The 22,570-nt window shown below is 35.9% G+C and overlaps 12 protein-coding genes and 1 pseudogene across 12 annotated transcripts; 10 read left to right on the forward strand and 3 right to left on the reverse strand.

Moving 5' to 3' along the window:
• The first annotated feature begins 1,240 nt into the window (after window positions 1-1,240).
• On the forward strand, window positions 1,241-1,724 carry LOC134685498 (histone H3). The gene has a single exon (XM_063545255.1). The coding sequence runs from the start codon at window positions 1,314-1,316 to the stop codon at window positions 1,722-1,724; it is 411 nt and encodes a 136-aa protein (XP_063401325.1). The 5' UTR covers window positions 1,241-1,313.
• A 1,680-nt stretch (window positions 1,725-3,404) lies between these two features.
• On the forward strand, window positions 3,405-3,716 carry LOC134684515 (histone H4). The gene has a single exon (XM_063543805.1). It carries the CDS (start codon window positions 3,405-3,407, stop codon window positions 3,714-3,716), a length of 312 nt encoding a protein of 103 aa, XP_063399875.1.
• Window positions 3,717-4,470: 754 nt separating this feature from the next.
• LOC134684516 (histone H2B-like) lies at window positions 4,471-4,845 on the reverse strand. Its single transcript, XM_063543806.1, has one exon. The coding sequence runs from the start codon at window positions 4,843-4,845 to the stop codon at window positions 4,471-4,473; it is 375 nt and encodes a 124-aa protein (XP_063399876.1).
• Window positions 4,846-5,128: 283 nt separating this feature from the next.
• LOC134685505 (histone H2A) lies at window positions 5,129-5,506 on the forward strand. Its single transcript, XM_063545262.1, has one exon. The coding sequence runs from the start codon at window positions 5,129-5,131 to the stop codon at window positions 5,504-5,506; it is 378 nt and encodes a 125-aa protein (XP_063401332.1).
• Window positions 5,507-6,853: 1,347 nt separating this feature from the next.
• On the forward strand, window positions 6,854-7,337 carry LOC134685500 (histone H3). Its single transcript, XM_063545256.1, has one exon. It carries the CDS (start codon window positions 6,927-6,929, stop codon window positions 7,335-7,337), a length of 411 nt encoding a protein of 136 aa, XP_063401326.1. The 5' UTR covers window positions 6,854-6,926.
• A 1,680-nt stretch (window positions 7,338-9,017) lies between these two features.
• Window positions 9,018-14,938, forward strand: LOC134684517 (uncharacterized). Its single transcript, XM_063543807.1, has 4 exons — window positions 9,018-9,324; window positions 10,749-11,080; window positions 12,461-12,938; window positions 14,619-14,938. The coding sequence occupies exons 1-4, from the start codon at window positions 9,018-9,020 to the stop codon at window positions 14,936-14,938; spliced, it is 1,437 nt and encodes a 478-aa protein (XP_063399877.1).
• LOC134685506 (histone H2A) lies at window positions 10,742-11,119 on the forward strand. Its single transcript, XM_063545263.1, has one exon. The coding sequence runs from the start codon at window positions 10,742-10,744 to the stop codon at window positions 11,117-11,119; it is 378 nt and encodes a 125-aa protein (XP_063401333.1).
• Window positions 14,939-15,692: 754 nt separating the features above from the next.
• LOC134684519 (histone H2B-like) lies at window positions 15,693-16,067 on the reverse strand. Its single transcript, XM_063543808.1, has one exon. It carries the CDS (start codon window positions 16,065-16,067, stop codon window positions 15,693-15,695), a length of 375 nt encoding a protein of 124 aa, XP_063399878.1.
• A 283-nt stretch (window positions 16,068-16,350) lies between these two features.
• LOC134685507 (histone H2A) lies at window positions 16,351-16,728 on the forward strand. The gene has a single exon (XM_063545264.1). The coding sequence runs from the start codon at window positions 16,351-16,353 to the stop codon at window positions 16,726-16,728; it is 378 nt and encodes a 125-aa protein (XP_063401334.1).
• Window positions 16,729-18,075: 1,347 nt separating this feature from the next.
• On the forward strand, window positions 18,076-18,559 carry LOC134685501 (histone H3). Its single transcript, XM_063545257.1, has one exon. It carries the CDS (start codon window positions 18,149-18,151, stop codon window positions 18,557-18,559), a length of 411 nt encoding a protein of 136 aa, XP_063401327.1. The 5' UTR covers window positions 18,076-18,148.
• Window positions 18,560-20,238: 1,679 nt separating this feature from the next.
• LOC134684520 (histone H4) lies at window positions 20,239-20,550 on the forward strand. Its single transcript, XM_063543809.1, has one exon. The coding sequence runs from the start codon at window positions 20,239-20,241 to the stop codon at window positions 20,548-20,550; it is 312 nt and encodes a 103-aa protein (XP_063399879.1).
• Window positions 20,551-21,303: 753 nt separating this feature from the next.
• Window positions 21,304-21,678, reverse strand: LOC134684521 (histone H2B-like). The gene has a single exon (XM_063543810.1). It carries the CDS (start codon window positions 21,676-21,678, stop codon window positions 21,304-21,306), a length of 375 nt encoding a protein of 124 aa, XP_063399880.1.
• A 283-nt stretch (window positions 21,679-21,961) lies between these two features.
• Window positions 21,962-22,338, forward strand: LOC134684522 (histone H2A-like; annotated as a pseudogene).
• Window positions 22,339-22,570: the final 232 nt, after the last annotated feature.

Raw genomic sequence — 22,570 nt, forward strand, 5'->3', positions numbered from 1 at the left:
CCATTTCTCTTGTCTTTATCTCTTTATTTTTCCTTTTCTTTATAAACAGCATACAGATGTCTACTTTCTTATTATATATATAACAATATTTGATGTGGAAAAAAAATGAAGAACAGTACGAGTTTCTTTTTTTCCCCTATAAAAGTCCAAGAAAATAAACAACTATATATAAACGTAGATTCGATGAAAATGCGCAAGCACGAGAGGAAGAAAAACTCATAGTTGTTAGTGGTCAATATTGCATATATTTTTGGTGTAAATTTAGTTGCAGTCCTATATATTATACTATATAAGCACACACATTACAATCTATGACCTTATTTTTATATAATATATATTCGTTCGTTCGTTCGTTCGTTCGTTCGTTCGTTCGTTCGTTCGTTCGTTCGTTCGTTGTCTGTCTAACTGTGATCTATGTGAATTCTTTTCTTCCTCTTCTGCTGTCACATTCTCTTAGATATATAATATATATTTTGTATTCCTATACAAAGTACTTATGCGTATGTTTATAGTTGTGTAGATTATTTTTTAGCTCAAATCCTTTGTATTTGCAAAATTCGTATATAAACAATAAAGAATACTTCAACAATGTGCAAGTTTCCCAGTATGCGTGCAGTATACTATATAGAGAATATCATGGCTTTACATGATACAGAGACTAGAGAATACAGACACTGTATAGCTAGAGAGAACACAAAGACTATAGAGAGGATAAAAAGTGTTCTCTTTGTTTTAAGACACTGAGACGAGTGACAATTGTGTACTATAGTAAGCATGTCTATACGAGAAACTGGCTACACACACTAAGAAAACGGCTGCATTTCTATACCACTGGCTATTGATGAAAATGGATGGATGATGTTTTTTTTTCTCTTTTTCTTCTTCTATTTTGCTCTTTAATTTACATTTCCTGTCAATTATTAATTTCGTGTCAGACTGTTGATTAAACAATTATTTATTATTTGAATAAAGATTATTATTAAGTTCTGCATTACTCTTGATTATTATTTTTTTTGGTCTTATGTCAAATTTTCGCTGACACTATCAGAATAGAAACAAATTGTGCCAATTGTTAGCTTGGGGTGAACAATCTTTAGCTTCAGTCCAAAAAGGGATCGAAAGCTGTGAAAGTAACTTCCAGATCAGTCCAATCATAATACAGAGATTTCAACCAATCAACGTGAGTTTTATTACCCCGAAAGGCCAATCAGTGTCGTGTTTGCAAACATTGCGGCTAGCACAAATACACTAACATTCGAAGTTTCAAAGTATTCTGTCGTGTAATCGTAGATTTTCACAGAGAACATATCGCAATGGCTCGTACAAAGCAGACCGCCCGTAAATCCACTGGAGGAAAAGCTCCAAGAAAACAACTTGCCACCAAGGCCGCCCGTAAGAGCGCACCTGCCACTGGTGGAGTAAAGAAGCCACATAGATACAGGCCAGGAACAGTCGCTCTTCGTGAGATCAGAAGATACCAGAAAAGTACTGAACTCCTCATCAGGAAACTCCCCTTCCAGAGATTAGTTCGTGAAATTGCTCAAGACTTCAAGACTGATCTACGTTTCCAGAGCTCTGCCGTTATGGCCCTCCAGGAAGCCAGTGAAGCTTACCTCGTTGGTCTTTTCGAGGACACCAACTTGTGTGCAATCCACGCCAAGAGAGTCACCATCATGCCCAAAGACATCCAGTTGGCTCGCAGAATCCGTGGAGAACGTGCTTAAACTGACCTTTACTCTATACAATAACGGCCCTTTTAAGGGCCACCAATATTTTCCAAAAAGAGTCTGAATATGTTGTACATCAAAATCAAAAATAGCTGAAACCCCCTCTCCACATCTTTCTTTATTTTTCTTTCTCTCCACATCTCTCTTTATTCTTCTTTCTTATTATCTTTTTTTTTTGCACTTAAGATTAGACAAGTCAGGTTACTGTATTGATAGGAGAAAAATATAGAGAAACTTATTTCAAAACATGCAAAGAAAATAAATAAAAGGATAAATAGAGAGAGAGACATACATATTTTTTATTTATCTAATTCTTCCAAATCCTTCGGGAAAAAACAAGAATGTTATACATTTTCTGGTATACCCTCCTGAAAAAATTAACATACATGTATACATTTAAATAAAAAAAAAAAGGTAAGAAAAAACATACTCCAAGAACAATACAATCCATCTTCTAATTACAGAATTATTAAAATGTATTTCTTTCTAATTTCTGTGGTTATATTTTTCTCTAAATTGCATTTTTCTCGGTCTTATTTTCTCACTTATTTTTTAGATGCTTTTTGTATGTAATTTTTACTCATATTGTGTATTCTACTGTGACAACATGAGAAGATTCAATTATTTTATATTTCTGAAATATATTTTCGGTACGGGTCCAAGTAGTCCACCTTAAATTCTCATTGAAAACTTTGTCTCCATCAATTGTGTGTTACAGAAAGAACTTTTTCTTGAATACCTTTATTTTGTGCTTAAAATGCATCTATTTTGGGTGCTCTATGTGCCTTATAAATGATGTGAACATGTGTGCGGATGAATCTTTTTTTCCCATTGGTGGAGAAAAATAGACAAGGCGCAATAATTCATTCATTCAATGATGTACCAATTGTGGTATTTAAAAAGTGAGGCTGCACTGTGTACATTTCAAAAACCTATGACTACATGTATAAAGTAGCTGCTAAATTTAGAAAGATTCCTAATTAGTTGTTAAAAGATGAGCATTGATTGTATACATGTAATAATAACATGTTTGAAATGTGAATTTCCCGGGACATCTTTATTGAAACTGGTAAAGGTGATTTTGAGAAAAATTATCATGCACACCTGTTTTTATTTACAAGTCTATCTGTCCATGCTTAAATAACTGACTGGTATGCTGTAGATTAGTTTTGCTTTTACTCTCTTAAGTCTGCAGAGCTGCAGTGGACTATCTCTGAAACTGTATCTTTTGAACAAGAAAAATACTGTATAAAAAGATTTTCTTTAAACTAATTGTTTTTATATTGCAATTGCACATTGTTAACTCCTGCTTATGTATGCAGTGTGATATGTTCTTGTATTTTAAGTAAAAGGAAATAAATCTCTTTCACATTGGAAAATATAAGAAGTATTAATTGATGATGGAGATCATTAGTTATTTGGTCCATCTCTTATAATCTTTGTATTTTTATTTGTATACAGTTTGAAATATTTTATTTTCACATATTTTCAGAGAAGTGGATTGAAAGTGTACAGAATTCCTACAGAGTTACCTCCCCGATTTAGACGAAAACAACCAATCAGGTCCAACCTATCAAAAATTCAGTGGTATTTCTTTTAGGGCCGCGTTCATCAGATATATAGCATAATTTGGATATAGTTGTCATTCGTTTTATCGAACTTCAAAAAGCAAACAACATGTCAGGAAGAGGTAAAGGAGGAAAAGGTCTAGGTAAAGGAGGCGCCAAACGTCACAGGAAGGTGTTGCGTGATAATATCCAAGGTATCACCAAACCAGCAATCCGTCGTTTAGCAAGACGAGGTGGTGTCAAACGTATCTCTGGTCTTATCTACGAAGAAACACGTGGTGTCTTGAAAGTCTTTTTGGAAAATGTCATCCGTGATGCTGTCACATACACTGAGCATGCAAAGAGGAAAACTGTCACCGCCATGGATGTTGTCTACGCCCTGAAACGTCAAGGCCGTACCCTTTACGGATTCGGAGGTTAAACAGCCAGCTGAAAAATACAAATACAACGGCCCTTTTCAGGGCCACCAACATTTTTCAAAAAGAATCTGCATTTGTTGTACTTAAAAAGAAAACCATAGCTTTCTCCTGTCCAACTTTCTTTACTTTCCTTTTTCTTTTATTCGTTTATTTTTTTTAATTTCTTTTCACTATTTTTATTTAAGCCTATTAAAAAAAGACCAGCAAGGCTTTGGATACAATATGATTCCTGATTTTTGAATGTAAATAACATTTTTATTCTTTATTTCATATGTATTCTTTTATGTAAAAGATATATTGCTGATTTTTCCTCCATTGTCAAACTCTAGTTATATTGTTTTTATATCCTAAAACAATCCCCCTCCCCCTTTTTTCTCTCTGTCGACGTATGTGTGAATTTAATCTGTTCGTGATATTTTTTTATATAATGTTTCAATACATATTCAAGTATAGTTCGATTCTAGACCCCCTCCCCCCCAAAAAAAGAGGGAAGAAATGTATAACCCGTGAAAAGGTTAAATTCTGGTGTATGTATATTTTTTCAAATCGGCTAATAAAATGAAGAATAAAGAAGAGAAAAGAAGAAAGAAAGAAAGAAAGACAAAAAGACAGAATTCAGATATAAATAAATTTGTCATTTTGGGGTGGGACACAGCTTCATTTAGAAGTTTGTTATGTACAACAATAATAAGACTCTTTTTGAAAAATATTGGTGGCCCTGAAAAGGGCCGTTTGTGAAGTTAAACTTCTCGTTGTTTACTTGCTGCTGGTGTACTTTGTGACGGCTTTGGTACCTTCACTGACAGCGTGCTTGGCCAATTCACCGGGTAGGAGCAGACGAACTGCAGTCTGGATCTCCCGAGATGTGATGGTAGATCTCTTGTTGTAGTGAGCGAGACGGGAAGCTTCTGCAGCGATTCTCTCAAAGATATCGTTGACAAAACTGTTCATGATAGACATAGCCTTTGAGGATACTCCAGTGTCTGGGTGCACCTGTCTCAAGACTTTGTAGATGTAGATGGCATAGGATTCTCTCCTCTTCCTCCTCCTTTTCTTGTCACCGCCGGGTCTGGCAGTCTTTGCCTTTGTTACGGCCTTTTTGGCTCCTTTGGTTCCAACTTTTGGTGGCATTTTTGACAGATGTATACTCTCTGAAATGTAATCAGTGAATGATGGCCGTAAATAAAAATTTCTATTTATACTCGGCAAAACGGATTGAAAGTTTTTACTTAACGCGAACTTCGGAGAGAGCACCTTCTAACATTCAACCTAACTACCTGGAAGAAGCGATGATTTGATTGGTTTAGAACTGAAACATCTTTCAATCCGTTTTGCGGGTATAAATAGTAAAATACCACCTAACGGGGTAATCATTGTTTATACTTGTTCAAGTCAAACAACGTATTAAATCAAAATGTCAGGACGAGGAAAAGGAGGAAAAGCAAAAGCAAAGGCAAAGTCTAGGTCATCCCGTGCCGGACTTCAGTTCCCAGTAGGTCGTATCCACAGACTTTTGAGGAAAGGAAACTACGCCGAGAGAGTTGGTGCCGGAGCACCAGTCTACCTTGCCGCTGTCTTGGAATACTTAGCAGCTGAGGTTTTGGAGTTGGCAGGAAATGCTGCCCGTGACAACAAGAAGAGCAGAATCATCCCCCGTCATCTCCAGTTGGCCATCAGAAACGACGAAGAATTGAACAAACTTCTCTCTGGTGTAACCATTGCACAAGGTGGTGTTTTACCAAACATCCAGGCTGTACTTCTGCCAAAGAAGACACAGAAAGCTGCCAAGTAAAGTCAACACTACAGAAACTTCACTTACAACGGCCCTTTTCAGGGCCACCAACATTTTTCAAAAAGAATCTGACTTTGTTGTGCAATCTCAAACATAGCTCACTCCCTCCATTTCTCTTGTCTTTATCTCTTTATTTTTCCTTTTCTTTATAAACAGCATACAGATGTCTACTTTCTTATTATATATATAACAATATTTGATGTGGAAAAAAAATGAAGAACAGTACGAGTTTCTTTTTTTCCCCTATAAAAGTCCAAGAAAATAAACAACTATATATAAACGTAGATTCGATGAAAATGCGCAAGCACGAGAGGAAGAAAAACTCATAGTTGTTAGTGGTCAATATTGCATATATTTTTGGTGTAAATTTAGTTGCAGTCCTATATATTATACTATATAAGCACACACATTACAATCTATGACCTTATTTTTATATAATATATATTCGTTCGTTCGTTCGTTCGTTCGTTCGTTCGTTCGTTCGTTCGTTCGTTCGTTCGTTGTCTGTCTAACTGTGATCTATGTGAATTCTTTTCTTCCTCTTCTGCTGTCACATTCTCTTAGATATATAATATATATTTTGTATTCCTATACAAAGTACTTATGCGTATGTTTATAGTTGTGTAGATTATTTTTTAGCTCAAATCCTTTGTATTTGCAAAATTCGTATATAAACAATAAAGAATACTTCAACAATGTGCAAGTTTCCCAGTATGCGTGCAGTATACTATATAGAGAATATCATGGCTTTACATGATACAGAGACTAGAGAATACAGACACTGTATAGCTAGAGAGAACACAAAGACTATAGAGAGGATAAAAAGTGTTCTCTTTGTTTTAAGACACTGAGACGAGTGACAATTGTGTACTATAGTAAGCATGTCTATACGAGAAACTGGCTACACACACTAAGAAAACGGCTGCATTTCTATACCACTGGCTATTGATGAAAATGGATGGATGATGTTTTTTTTTCTCTTTTTCTTCTTCTATTTTGCTCTTTAATTTACATTTCCTGTCAATTATTAATTTCGTGTCAGACTGTTGATTAAACAATTATTTATTATTTGAATAAAGATTATTATTAAGTTCTGCATTACTCTTGATTATTATTTTTTTTGGTCTTATGTCAAATTTTCGCTGACACTATCAGAATAGAAACAAATTGTGCCAATTGTTAGCTTGGGGTGAACAATCTTTAGCTTCAGTCCAAAAAGGGATCGAAAGCTGTGAAAGTAACTTCCAGATCAGTCCAATCATAATACAGAGATTTCAACCAATCAACGTGAGTTTTATTACCCCGAAAGGCCAATCAGTGTCGTGTTTGCAAACATTGCGGCTAGCACAAATACACTAACATTCGAAGTTTCAAAGTATTCTGTCGTGTAATCGTAGATTTTCACAGAGAACATATCGCAATGGCTCGTACAAAGCAGACCGCCCGTAAATCCACTGGAGGAAAAGCTCCAAGAAAACAACTTGCCACCAAGGCCGCCCGTAAGAGCGCACCTGCCACTGGTGGAGTAAAGAAGCCACATAGATACAGGCCAGGAACAGTCGCTCTTCGTGAGATCAGAAGATACCAGAAAAGTACTGAACTCCTCATCAGGAAACTCCCCTTCCAGAGATTAGTTCGTGAAATTGCTCAAGACTTCAAGACTGATCTACGTTTCCAGAGCTCTGCCGTTATGGCCCTCCAGGAAGCCAGTGAAGCTTACCTCGTTGGTCTTTTCGAGGACACCAACTTGTGTGCAATCCACGCCAAGAGAGTCACCATCATGCCCAAAGACATCCAGTTGGCTCGCAGAATCCGTGGAGAACGTGCTTAAACTGACCTTTACTCTATACAATAACGGCCCTTTTAAGGGCCACCAATATTTTCCAAAAAGAGTCTGAATATGTTGTACATCAAAATCAAAAATAGCTGAAACCCCCTCTCCACATCTTTCTTTATTTTTCTTTCTCTCCACATCTCTCTTTATTCTTCTTTCTTATTATCTTTTTTTTTTGCACTTAAGATTAGACAAGTCAGGTTACTGTATTGATAGGAGAAAAATATAGAGAAACTTATTTCAAAACATGCAAAGAAAATAAATAAAAGGATAAATAGAGAGAGAGACATACATATTTTTTATTTATCTAATTCTTCCAAATCCTTCGGGAAAAAACAAGAATGTTATACATTTTCTGGTATACCCTCCTGAAAAAATTAACATACATGTATACATTTAAATAAAAAAAAAAAGGTAAGAAAAAACATACTCCAAGAACAATACAATCCATCTTCTAATTACAGAATTATTAAAATGTATTTCTTTCTAATTTCTGTGGTTATATTTTTCTCTAAATTGCATTTTTCTCGGTCTTATTTTCTCACTTATTTTTTAGATGCTTTTTGTATGTAATTTTTACTCATATTGTGTATTCTACTGTGACAACATGAGAAGATTCAATTATTTTATATTTCTGAAATATATTTTCGGTACGGGTCCAAGTAGTCCACCTTAAATTCTCATTGAAAACTTTGTCTCCATCAATTGTGTGTTACAGAAAGAACTTTTTCTTGAATACCTTTATTTTGTGCTTAAAATGCATCTATTTTGGGTGCTCTATGTGCCTTATAAATGATGTGAACATGTGTGCGGATGAATCTTTTTTTCCCATTGGTGGAGAAAAATAGACAAGGCGCAATAATTCATTCATTCAATGATGTACCAATTGTGGTATTTAAAAAGTGAGGCTGCACTGTGTACATTTCAAAAACCTATGACTACATGTATAAAGTAGCTGCTAAATTTAGAAAGATTCCTAATTAGTTGTTAAAAGATGAGCATTGATTGTATACATGTAATAATAACATGTTTGAAATGTGAATTTCCCGGGACATCTTTATTGAAACTGGTAAAGGTGATTTTGAGAAAAATTATCATGCACACCTGTTTTTATTTACAAGTCTATCTGTCCATGCTTAAATAACTGACTGGTATGCTGTAGATTAGTTTTGCTTTTACTCTCTTAAGTCTGCAGAGCTGCAGTGGACTATCTCTGAAACTGTATCTTTTGAACAAGAAAAATACTGTATAAAAAGATTTTCTTTAAACTAATTGTTTTTATATTGCAATTGCACATTGTTAACTCCTGCTTATGTATGCAGTGTGATATGTTCTTGTATTTTAAGTAAAAGGAAATAAATCTCTTTCACATTGGAAAATATAAGAAGTATTAATTGATGATGGAGATCATTAGTTATTTGGTCCATCTCTTATAATCTTTGTATTTTTATTTGTATACAGTTTGAAATATTTTATTTTCACATATTTTCAGAGAAGTGGATTGAAAGTGTACAGAATTCCTACAGAGTTACCTCCCCGATTTAGACGAAAACAACCAATCAGGTCCAACCTATCAAAAATTCAGTGGTATTTCTTTTAGGGCCGCGTTCATCAGATATATAGCATAATTTGGATATAGTTGTCATTCGTTTTATCGAACTTCAAAAAGCAAACAACATGTCAGGAAGAGGTAAAGGAGGAAAAGGTCTAGGTAAAGGAGGCGCCAAACGTCACAGGAAGGTGTTGCGTGATAATATCCAAGGTATCACCAAACCAGCAATCCGTCGTTTAGCAAGACGAGGTGGTGTCAAACGTATCTCTGGTCTTATCTACGAAGAAACACGTGGTGTCTTGAAAGTCTTTTTGGAAAATGTCATCCGTGATGCTGTCACATACACTGAGCATGCAAAGAGGAAAACTGTCACCGCCATGGATGTTGTCTACGCCCTGAAACGTCAAGGCCGTACCCTTTACGGATTCGGAGGTTAAACAGCCAGCTGAAAAATACAAATACAACGGCCCTTTTCAGGGCCACCAACATTTTTCAAAAAGAATCTGCATTTGTTGTACTTAAAAAGAAAACCATAGCTTTCTCCTGTCCAACTTTCTTTACTTTCCTTTTTCTTTTATTCGTTTATTTTTTTTAATTTCTTTTCACTATTTTTATTTAAGCCTATTAAAAAAAGACCAGCAAGGCTTTGGATACAATATGATTCCTGATTTTTGAATGTAAATAACATTTTTATTCTTTATTTCATATGTATTCTTTTATGTAAAAGATATATTGCTGATTTTTCCTCCATTGTCAAACTCTAGTTATATTGTTTTTATATCCTAAAACAATCCCCCTCCCCCTTTTTTCTCTCTGTCGACGTATGTGTGAATTTAATCTGTTCGTGATATTTTTTTATATAATGTTTCAATACATATTCAAGTATAGTTCGATTCTAGACCCCCTCCCCCCCAAAAAAAGAGGGAAGAAATGTATAACCCGTGAAAAGGTTAAATTCTGGTGTATGTATATTTTTTCAAATCGGCTAATAAAATGAAGAATAAAGAAGAGAAAAGAAGAAAGAAAGAAAGAAAGACAAAAAGACAGAATTCAGATATAAATAAATTTGTCATTTTGGGGTGGGACACAGCTTCATTTAGAAGTTTGTTATGTACAACAATAATAAGACTCTTTTTGAAAAATATTGGTGGCCCTGAAAAGGGCCGTTTGTGAAGTTAAACTTCTCGTTGTTTACTTGCTGCTGGTGTACTTTGTGACGGCTTTGGTACCTTCACTGACAGCGTGCTTGGCCAATTCACCGGGTAGGAGCAGACGAACTGCAGTCTGGATCTCCCGAGATGTGATGGTAGATCTCTTGTTGTAGTGAGCGAGACGGGAAGCTTCTGCAGCGATTCTCTCAAAGATATCGTTGACAAAACTGTTCATGATAGACATAGCCTTTGAGGATACTCCAGTGTCTGGGTGCACCTGTCTCAAGACTTTGTAGATGTAGATGGCATAGGATTCTCTCCTCTTCCTCCTCCTTTTCTTGTCACCGCCGGGTCTGGCAGTCTTTGCCTTTGTTACGGCCTTTTTGGCTCCTTTGGTTCCAACTTTTGGTGGCATTTTTGACAGATGTATACTCTCTGAAATGTAATCAGTGAATGATGGCCGTAAATAAAAATTTCTATTTATACTCGGCAAAACGGATTGAAAGTTTTTACTTAACGCGAACTTCGGAGAGAGCACCTTCTAACATTCAACCTAACTACCTGGAAGAAGCGATGATTTGATTGGTTTAGAACTGAAACATCTTTCAATCCGTTTTGCGGGTATAAATAGTAAAATACCACCTAACGGGGTAATCATTGTTTATACTTGTTCAAGTCAAACAACGTATTAAATCAAAATGTCAGGACGAGGAAAAGGAGGAAAAGCAAAAGCAAAGGCAAAGTCTAGGTCATCCCGTGCCGGACTTCAGTTCCCAGTAGGTCGTATCCACAGACTTTTGAGGAAAGGAAACTACGCCGAGAGAGTTGGTGCCGGAGCACCAGTCTACCTTGCCGCTGTCTTGGAATACTTAGCAGCTGAGGTTTTGGAGTTGGCAGGAAATGCTGCCCGTGACAACAAGAAGAGCAGAATCATCCCCCGTCATCTCCAGTTGGCCATCAGAAACGACGAAGAATTGAACAAACTTCTCTCTGGTGTAACCATTGCACAAGGTGGTGTTTTACCAAACATCCAGGCTGTACTTCTGCCAAAGAAGACACAGAAAGCTGCCAAGTAAAGTCAACACTACAGAAACTTCACTTACAACGGCCCTTTTCAGGGCCACCAACATTTTTCAAAAAGAATCTGACTTTGTTGTGCAATCTCAAACATAGCTCACTCCCTCCATTTCTCTTGTCTTTATCTCTTTATTTTTCCTTTTCTTTATAAACAGCATACAGATGTCTACTTTCTTATTATATATATAACAATATTTGATGTGGAAAAAAAATGAAGAACAGTACGAGTTTCTTTTTTTCCCCTATAAAAGTCCAAGAAAATAAACAACTATATATAAACGTAGATTCGATGAAAATGCGCAAGCACGAGAGGAAGAAAAACTCATAGTTGTTAGTGGTCAATATTGCATATATTTTTGGTGTAAATTTAGTTGCAGTCCTATATATTATACTATATAAGCACACACATTACAATCTATGACCTTATTTTTATATAATATATATTCGTTCGTTCGTTCGTTCGTTCGTTCGTTCGTTCGTTCGTTCGTTCGTTCGTTGTCTGTCTAACTGTGATCTATGTGAATTCTTTTCTTCCTCTTCTGCTGTCACATTCTCTTAGATATATAATATATATTTTGTATTCCTATACAAAGTACTTATGCGTATGTTTATAGTTGTGTAGATTATTTTTTAGCTCAAATCCTTTGTATTTGCAAAATTCGTATATAAACAATAAAGAATACTTCAACAATGTGCAAGTTTCCCAGTATGCGTGCAGTATACTATATAGAGAATATCATGGCTTTACATGATACAGAGACTAGAGAATACAGACACTGTATAGCTAGAGAGAACACAAAGACTATAGAGAGGATAAAAAGTGTTCTCTTTGTTTTAAGACACTGAGACGAGTGACAATTGTGTACTATAGTAAGCATGTCTATACGAGAAACTGGCTACACACACTAAGAAAACGGCTGCATTTCTATACCACTGGCTATTGATGAAAATGGATGGATGATGTTTTTTTTTCTCTTTTTCTTCTTCTATTTTGCTCTTTAATTTACATTTCCTGTCAATTATTAATTTCGTGTCAGACTGTTGATTAAACAATTATTTATTATTTGAATAAAGATTATTATTAAGTTCTGCATTACTCTTGATTATTATTTTTTTTGGTCTTATGTCAAATTTTCGCTGACACTATCAGAATAGAAACAAATTGTGCCAATTGTTAGCTTGGGGTGAACAATCTTTAGCTTCAGTCCAAAAAGGGATCGAAAGCTGTGAAAGTAACTTCCAGATCAGTCCAATCATAATACAGAGATTTCAACCAATCAACGTGAGTTTTATTACCCCGAAAGGCCAATCAGTGTCGTGTTTGCAAACATTGCGGCTAGCACAAATACACTAACATTCGAAGTTTCAAAGTATTCTGTCGTGTAATCGTAGATTTTCACAGAGAACATATCGCAATGGCTCGTACAAAGCAGACCGCCCGTAAATCCACTGGAGGAAAAGCTCCAAGAAAACAACTTGCCACCAAGGCCGCCCGTAAGAGCGCACCTGCCACTGGTGGAGTAAAGAAGCCACATAGATACAGGCCAGGAACAGTCGCTCTTCGTGAGATCAGAAGATACCAGAAAAGTACTGAACTCCTCATCAGGAAACTCCCCTTCCAGAGATTAGTTCGTGAAATTGCTCAAGACTTCAAGACTGATCTACGTTTCCAGAGCTCTGCCGTTATGGCCCTCCAGGAAGCCAGTGAAGCTTACCTCGTTGGTCTTTTCGAGGACACCAACTTGTGTGCAATCCACGCCAAGAGAGTCACCATCATGCCCAAAGACATCCAGTTGGCTCGCAGAATCCGTGGAGAACGTGCTTAAACTGACCTTTACTCTATACAATAACGGCCCTTTTAAGGGCCACCAATATTTTCCAAAAAGAGTCTGAATATGTTGTACATCAAAATCAAAAATAGCTGAAACCCCCTCTCCACATCTTTCTTTATTTTTCTTTCTCTCCACATCTCTCTTTATTCTTCTTTCTTATTATCTTTTTTTTTTGCACTTAAGATTAGACAAGTCAGGTTACTGTATTGATAGGAGAAAAATATAGAGAAACTTATTTCAAAACATGCAAAGAAAATAAATAAAAGGATAAATAGAGAGAGAGACATACATATTTTTTATTTATCTAATTCTTCCAAATCCTTCGGGAAAAAACAAGAATGTTATACATTTTCTGGTATACCCTCCTGAAAAAATTAACATACATGTATACATTTAAATAAAAAAAAAAAGGTAAGAAAAAACATACTCCAAGAACAATACAATCCATCTTCTAATTACAGAATTATTAAAATGTATTTCTTTCTAATTTCTGTGGTTATATTTTTCTCTAAATTGCATTTTTCTCGGTCTTATTTTCTCACTTATTTTTTAGATGCTTTTTGTATGTAATTTTTACTCATATTGTGTATTCTACTGTGACAACATGAGAAGATTCAATTATTTTATATTTCTGAAATATATTTTCGGTACGGGTCCAAGTAGTCCACCTTAAATTCTCATTGAAAACTTTGTCTCCATCAATTGTGTGTTACAGAAAGAACTTTTTCTTGAATACCTTTATTTTGTGCTTAAAATGCATCTATTTTGGGTGCTCTATGTGCCTTATAAATGATGTGAACATGTGTGCGGATGAATCTTTTTTTCCCATTGGTGGAGAAAAATAGACAAGGCGCAATAATTCATTCATTCAATGATGTACCAATTGTGGTATTTAAAAAGTGAGGCTGCACTGTGTACATTTCAAAAACCTATGACTACATGTATAAAGTAGCTGCTAAATTTAGAAAGATTCCTAATTAGTTGTTAAAAGATGAGCATTGATTGTATACATGTAATAATAACATGTTTGAAATGTGAATTTCCCGGGACATCTTTATTGAAACTGGTAAAGGTGATTTTGAGAAAAATTATCATGCACACCTGTTTTTATTTACAAGTCTATCTGTCCATGCTTAAATAACTGACTGGTATGCTGTAGATTAGTTTTGCTTTTACTCTCTTAAGTCTGCAGAGCTGCAGTGGACTATCTCTGAAACTGTATCTTTTGAACAAGAAAAATACTGTATAAAAAGATTTTCTTTAAACTAATTGTTTTTATATTGCAATTGCACATTGTTAACTCCTGCTTATGTATGCAGTGTGATATGTTCTTGTATTTTAAGTAAAAGGAAATAAATCTCTTTCACATTGGAAAATATAAGAAGTATTAATTGATGATGGAGATCATTAGTTATTTGGTCCATCTCTTATAATCTTTGTATTTTTATTTGTATACAGTTTGAAATATTTTATTTTCACATATTTTCAGAGAAGTGGATTGAAAGTGTACAGAATTCCTACAGAGTTACCTCCCCGATTTAGACGAAAACAACCAATCAGGTCCAACCTATCAAAAATTCAGTGGTATTTCTTTTAGGGCCGCGTTCATCAGATATATAGCATAATTTGGATATAGTTGTCATTCGTTTTATCGAACTTCAAAAAGCAAACAACATGTCAGGAAGAGGTAAAGGAGGAAAAGGTCTAGGTAAAGGAGGCGCCAAACGTCACAGGAAGGTGTTGCGTGATAATATCCAAGGTATCACCAAACCAGCAATCCGTCGTTTAGCAAGACGAGGTGGTGTCAAACGTATCTCTGGTCTTATCTACGAAGAAACACGTGGTGTCTTGAAAGTCTTTTTGGAAAATGTCATCCGTGATGCTGTCACATACACTGAGCATGCAAAGAGGAAAACTGTCACCGCCATGGATGTTGTCTACGCCCTGAAACGTCAAGGCCGTACCCTTTACGGATTCGGAGGTTAAACAGCCAGCTGAAAAATACAAATACAACGGCCCTTTTCAGGGCCACCAACATTTTTCAAAAAGAATCTGCATTTGTTGTACTTAAAAAGAAAACCATAGCTTTCTCCTGTCCAACTTTCTTTACTTTCCTTTTTCTTTTATTCGTTTATTTTTTTTAATTTCTTTTCACTATTTTTATTTAAGCCTATTAAAAAAAGACCAGCAAGGCTTTGGATACAATATGATTCCTGATTTTTGAATGTAAATAACATTTTTATTCTTTATTTCATATGTATTCTTTTATGTAAAAGATATATTGCTGATTTTTCCTCCATTGTCAAACTCTAGTTATATTGTTTTTATATCCTAAAACAATCCCCCTCCCCCTTTTTTCTCTCTGTCGACGTATGTGTGAATTTAATCTGTTCGTGATATTTTTTTATATAATGTTTCAATACATATTCAAGTATAGTTCGATTCTAGACCCCCTCCCCCCCAAAAAAAGAGGGAAGAAATGTATAACCCGTGAAAAGGTTAAATTCTGGTGTATGTATATTTTTTCAAATCGGCTAATAAAATGAAGAATAAAGAAGAGAAAAGAAGAAAGAAAGAAAGAAAGACAAAAAGACAGAATTCAGATATAAATAAATTTGTCATTTTGGGGTGGGACACAGCTTCATTTAGAAGTTTGTTATGTACAACAATAATAAGACTCTTTTTGAAAAATATTGGTGGCCCTGAAAAGGGCCGTTTGTGAAGTTAAACTTCTCGTTGTTTACTTGCTGCTGGTGTACTTTGTGACGGCTTTGGTACCTTCACTGACAGCGTGCTTGGCCAATTCACCGGGTAGGAGCAGACGAACTGCAGTCTGGATCTCCCGAGATGTGATGGTAGATCTCTTGTTGTAGTGAGCGAGACGGGAAGCTTCTGCAGCGATTCTCTCAAAGATATCGTTGACAAAACTGTTCATGATAGACATAGCCTTTGAGGATACTCCAGTGTCTGGGTGCACCTGTCTCAAGACTTTGTAGATGTAGATGGCATAGGATTCTCTCCTCTTCCTCCTCCTTTTCTTGTCACCGCCGGGTCTGGCAGTCTTTGCCTTTGTTACGGCCTTTTTGGCTCCTTTGGTTCCAACTTTTGGTGGCATTTTTGACAGATGTATACTCTCTGAAATGTAATCAGTGAATGATGGCCGTAAATAAAAATTTCTATTTATACTCGGCAAAACGGATTGAAAGTTTTTACTTAACGCGAACTTCGGAGAGAGCACCTTCTAACATTCAACCTAACTACCTGGAAGAAGCGATGATTTGATTGGTTTAGAACTGAAACATCTTTCAATCCGTTTTGCGGGTATAAATAGTAAAATACCACCTAACGGGGTAATCATTGTTTATACTTGTTCAAGTCAAACAACGTATTAAATCAAAATGTCAGGACGAGGAAAAGGAGGAAAAGCAAAAGCAAAGGCAAAGTCTAGGTCATCCCGTGCCGGACTTCAGTTCCCAGTAGGTCGTATCCACAGACTTTTGAGGAAAGGAAACTACGCCGAGAGAGTTGGTGCCGGAGCACCAGTCTACCTTGCCGCTGTCTTGGAATACTTAGCAGCTGAGGTTTTGGAGTTGGCAGGAAATGCTGCCCGTGACAACAAGAAGAGCAGAATCATCCCCCGTCATCTCCAGTTGGCCATCAGAAACGACGAAGAATTGAACAAACTTCTCTCTGGTGTAACCATTGCACAAGGTGGTGTTTTACCAAACATCCAGGCTGTACTTCTGCCAAAGAAGACACAGAAAGCTGCCAAGTAAAGTCAACACTACAGAAACTTCACTTACAACGGCCCTTTTCAGGGCCACCAACATTTTTCAAAAAGAATCTGACTTTGTTGTGCAATCTCAAACATAGCTCACTCCCTCCATTTCTCTTGTCTTTATCTCTTTATTTTTCCTTTTCTTTATAAACAGCATACAGATGTCTACTTTCTTATTATATATATAACAATATTTGATGTGGAAAAAAAATGAAGAACAGTACGAGTTTCTTTTTTTCCCCTATAAAAGTCCAAGAAAATAAACAACTATATATAAACGTAGATTCGATGAAAATGCGCAAGCACGAGAGGAAGAAAAACTCATAGTTGTTAGTGGTCAATATTGCATATATTTTTGGTGTAAATTTAGTTGCAGTCCTATATATTATACTATATAAGCACACACATTACAATCTATGACCTTATTTTTATATAATATATATTCGTTCGTTCGTTCGTTCGTTCGTTCGTTCGTTCGTTCGTTCGTTCGTTCGTTCGTTGTCTGTCTAACTGTGATCTATGTGAATTCTTTTCTTCCTCTTCTGCTGTCACATTCTCTTAGATATATAATATATATTTTGTATTCCTATACAAAGTACTTATGCGTATGTTTATAGTTGTGTAGATTATTTTTTAGCTCAAATCCTTTGTATTTGCAAAATTCGTATATAAACAATAAAGAATACTTCAACAATGTGCAAGTTTCCCAGTATGCGTGCAGTATACTATATAGAGAATATCATGGCTTTACATGATACAGAGACTAGAGAATACAGACACTGTATAGCTAGAGAGAACACAAAGACTATAGAGAGGATAAAAAGTGTTCTCTTTGTTTTAAGACACTGAGACGAGTGACAATTGTGTACTATAGTAAGCATGTCTATACGAGAAACTGGCTACACACACTAAGAAAACGGCTGCATTTCTATACCACTGGCTATTGATGAAAATGGATGGATGATGTTTTTTTTTCTCTTTTTCTTCTTCTATTTTGCTCTTTAATTTACATTTCCTGTCAATTATTAATTTCGTGTCAGACTGTTGATTAAACAATTATTTATTATTTGAATAAAGATTATTATTAAGTTCTGCATTACTCTTGATTATTATTTTTTTTGGTCTTATGTCAAATTTTCGCTGACACTATCAGAATAGAAACAAATTGTGCCAATTGTTAGCTTGGGGTGAACAATCTTTAGCTTCAGTCCAAAAAGGGATCGAAAGCTGTGAAAGTAACTTCCAGATCAGTCCAATCATAATACAGAGATTTCAACCAATCAACGTGAGTTTTATTACCCCGAAAGGCCAATCAGTGTCGTGTTTGCAAACATTGCGGCTAGCACAAATACACTAACATTCGAAGTTTCAAAGTATTCTGTCGTGTAATCGTAGATTTTCACAGAGAACATATCGCAATGGCTCGTACAAAGCAGACCGCCCGTAAATCCACTGGAGGAAAAGCTCCAAGAAAACAACTTGCCACCAAGGCCGCCCGTAAGAGCGCACCTGCCACTGGTGGAGTAAAGAAGCCACATAGATACAGGCCAGGAACAGTCGCTCTTCGTGAGATCAGAAGATACCAGAAAAGTACTGAACTCCTCATCAGGAAACTCCCCTTCCAGAGATTAGTTCGTGAAATTGCTCAAGACTTCAAGACTGATCTACGTTTCCAGAGCTCTGCCGTTATGGCCCTCCAGGAAGCCAGTGAAGCTTACCTCGTTGGTCTTTTCGAGGACACCAACTTGTGTGCAATCCACGCCAAGAGAGTCACCATCATGCCCAAAGACATCCAGTTGGCTCGCAGAATCCGTGGAGAACGTGCTTAAACTGACCTTTACTCTATACAATAACGGCCCTTTTAAGGGCCACCAATATTTTCCAAAAAGAGTCTGAATATGTTGTACATCAAAATCAAAAATAGCTGAAACCCCCTCTCCACATCTTTCTTTATTTTTCTTTCTCTCCACATCTCTCTTTATTCTTCTTTCTTATTATCTTTTTTTTTTGCACTTAAGATTAGACAAGTCAGGTTACTGTATTGATAGGAGAAAAATATAGAGAAACTTATTTCAAAACATGCAAAGAAAATAAATAAAAGGATAAATAGAGAGAGAGACATACATATTTTTTATTTATCTAATTCTTCCAAATCCTTCGGGAAAAAACAAGAATGTTATACATTTTCTGGTATACCCTCCTGAAAAAATTAACATACATGTATACATTTAAATAAAAAAAAAAAGGTAAGAAAAAACATACTCCAAGAACAATACAATCCATCTTCTAATTACAGAATTATTAAAATGTATTTCTTTCTAATTTCTGTGGTTATATTTTTCTCTAAATTGCATTTTTCTCGGTCTTATTTTCTCACTTATTTTTTAGATGCTTTTTGTATGTAATTTTTACTCATATTGTGTATTCTACTGTGACAACATGAGAAGATTCAATTATTTTATATTTCTGAAATATATTTTCGGTACGGGTCCAAGTAGTCCACCTTAAATTCTCATTGAAAACTTTGTCTCCATCAATTGTGTGTTACAGAAAGAACTTTTTCTTGAATACCTTTATTTTGTGCTTAAAATGCATCTATTTTGGGTGCTCTATGTGCCTTATAAATGATGTGAACATGTGTGCGGATGAATCTTTTTTTCCATTGGTGGAGAAAAATAGACAAGGCGCAATAATTCATTCATTCAATGATGTACCAATTGTGGTATTTAAAAAGTGAGGCTGCACTGTGTACATTTCAAAAACCTATGACTACATGTATAAAGTAGCTGCTAAATTTAGAAAGATTCCTAATTAGTTGTTAAAAGATGAGCATTGATTGTATACATGTAATAATAACATGTTTGAAATGTGAATTTCCCGGGACATCTTTATTGAAACTGGTAAAGGTGATTTTGAGAAAAATTATCATGCACACCTGTTTTTATTTACAAGTCTATCTGTCCATGCTTAAATAACTGACTGGTATGCTGTAGATTAGTTTTGCTTTTACTCTCTTAAGTCTGCAGAGCTGCAGTGGACTATCTCTGAAACTGTATCTTTTGAACAAGAAAAATACTGTATAAAAAGATTTTCTTTAAACTAATTGTTTTTATATTGCAATTGCACATTGTTAACTCCTGCTTATGTATGCAGTGTGATATGTTCTTGTATTTTAAGTAAAAGGAAATAAATCTCTTTCACATTGGAAAATATAAGAAGTATTAATTGATGATGGAGATCATTAGTTATTTGGTCCATCTCTTATAATCTTTGTATTTTTATTTGTATACAGTTTGAAATATTTTATTTTCACATATTTTCAGAGAAGTGGATTGAAAGTGTACAGAATTCCTACAGAGTTACCTCCCCGATTTAGACGAAAACAACCAATCAGGTCCAACCTATCAAAAATTCAGTGGTATTTCTTTTAGGGCCGCGTTCATCAGATATATAGCATAATTTGGATATAGTTGTCATTCGTTTTATCGAACTTCAAAAAGCAAACAACATGTCAGGAAGAGGTAAAGGAGGAAAAGGTCTAGGTAAAGGAGGCGCCAAACGTCACAGGAAGGTGTTGCGTGATAATATCCAAGGTATCACCAAACCAGCAATCCGTCGTTTAGCAAGACGAGGTGGTGTCAAACGTATCTCTGGTCTTATCTACGAAGAAACACGTGGTGTCTTGAAAGTCTTTTTGGAAAATGTCATCCGTGATGCTGTCACATACACTGAGCATGCAAAGAGGAAAACTGTCACCGCCATGGATGTTGTCTACGCCCTGAAACGTCAAGGCCGTACCCTTTACGGATTCGGAGGTTAAACAGCCAGCTGAAAAATACAAATACAACGGCCCTTTTCAGGGCCACCAACATTTTTCAAAAAGAATCTGCATTTGTTGTACTTAAAAAGAAAACCATAGCTTTCTCCTGTCCAACTTTCTTTACTTTCCTTTTTCTTTTATTCGTTTATTTTTTTTAATTTCTTTTCACTATTTTTATTTAAGCCTATTAAAAAAAGACCAGCAAGGCTTTGGATACAATATGATTCCTGATTTTTGAATGTAAATAACATTTTTATTCTTTATTTCATATGTATTCTTTTATGTAAAAGATATATTGCTGATTTTTCCTCCATTGTCAAACTCTAGTTATATTGTTTTTATATCCTAAAACAATCCCCCTCCCCCTTTTTTCTCTCTGTCGACGTATGTGTGAATTTAATCTGTTCGTGATATTTTTTTATATAATGTTTCAATACATATTCAAGTATAGTTCGATTCTAGACCCCCTCCCCCCCAAAAAAAGAGGAAGAAATGTATAACCCGTGAAAAGGTTAAATTCTGGTGTATGTATATTTTTTCAAATCGGCTAATAAAATGAAGAATAAAGAAGAGAAAAGAAGAAAGAAAGAAAGAAAGACAAAAAGACAGAATTCAGATATAAATAAATTTGTCATTTTGGGGTGGGACACAGCTTCATTTAGAAGTTTGTTATGTACAACAATAATAAGACTCTTTTTGAAAAATATTGGTGGCCCTGAAAAGGGCCGTTTGTGAAGTTAAACTTCTCGTTGTTTACTTGCTGCTGGTGTACTTTGTGACGGCTTTGGTACCTTCACTGACAGCGTGCTTGGCCAATTCACCGGGTAGGAGCAGACGAACTGCAGTCTGGATCTCCCGAGATGTGATGGTAGATCTCTTGTTGTAGTGAGCGAGACGGGAAGCTTCTGCAGCGATTCTCTCAAAGATATCGTTGACAAAACTGTTCATGATAGACATAGCCTTTGAGGATACTCCAGTGTCTGGGTGCACCTGTCTCAAGACTTTGTAGATGTAGATGGCATAGGATTCTCTCCTCTTCCTCCTCCTTTTCTTGTCACCGCCGGGTCTGGCAGTCTTTGCCTTTGTTACGGCCTTTTTGGCTCCTTTGGTTCCAACTTTTGGTGGCATTTTTGACAGATGTATACTCTCTGAAATGTAATCAGTGAATGATGGCCGTAAATAAAAATTTCTATTTATACTCGGCAAAACGGATTGAAAGTTTTTACTTAACGCGAACTTCGGAGAGAGCACCTTCTAACATTCAACCTAACTACCTGGAAGAAGCGATGATTTGATTGGTTTAGAACTGAAACATCTTTCAATCCGTTTTGCGGGTATAAATAGTAAAATACCACCTAACGGGGTAATCATTGTTTATACTTGTTCAAGTCAAACAACGTATTAAATCAAAATGTCAGGACGAGGAAAAGGAGGAAAAGCAAAAGCAAAGGCAAAGTCTAGGTCATCCGTGCCGGACTTCAGTTCCCAGTAGGTCGTATCCACAGACTTTTGAGGAAAGGAAACTACGCCGAGAGAGTTGGTGCCGGAGCACCAGTCTACCTTGCCGCTGTCTTGGAATACTTAGCAGCTGAGGTTTTGGAGTTGGCAGGAAATGCTGCCCGTGACAACAAGAAGAGCAGAATCATCCCCCGTCATCTCCAGTTGGCCATCAGAAACGACGAAGAATTGAACAAACTTCTCTCTGGTGTAACCATTGCACAAGGTGGTGTTTTACCAAACATCCAGGCTGTACTTCTGCCAAAGAAGACACAGAAAGCTGCCAAGTAAAGTCAACACTACAGAAACTTCACTTACAACGGCCCTTTTCAGGGCCACCAACATTTTTCAAAAAGAATCTGACTTTGTTGTGCAATCTCAAACATAGCTCACTCCCTCCATTTCTCTTGTCTTTATCTCTTTATTTTTCCTTTTCTTTATAAACAGCATACAGATGTCTACTTTCTTATTATATATATAACAATATTTGATGTGGAAAAAAAATGAAGAACAGTACGAGTTT

The sequence above is a fragment of the Mytilus trossulus genome, chromosome 9 (assembly GCF_036588685.1).
Source record: "Mytilus trossulus isolate FHL-02 chromosome 9, PNRI_Mtr1.1.1.hap1, whole genome shotgun sequence".
Lineage (NCBI taxonomy): Eukaryota > Metazoa > Mollusca > Bivalvia > Mytilida > Mytilidae > Mytilus > Mytilus trossulus.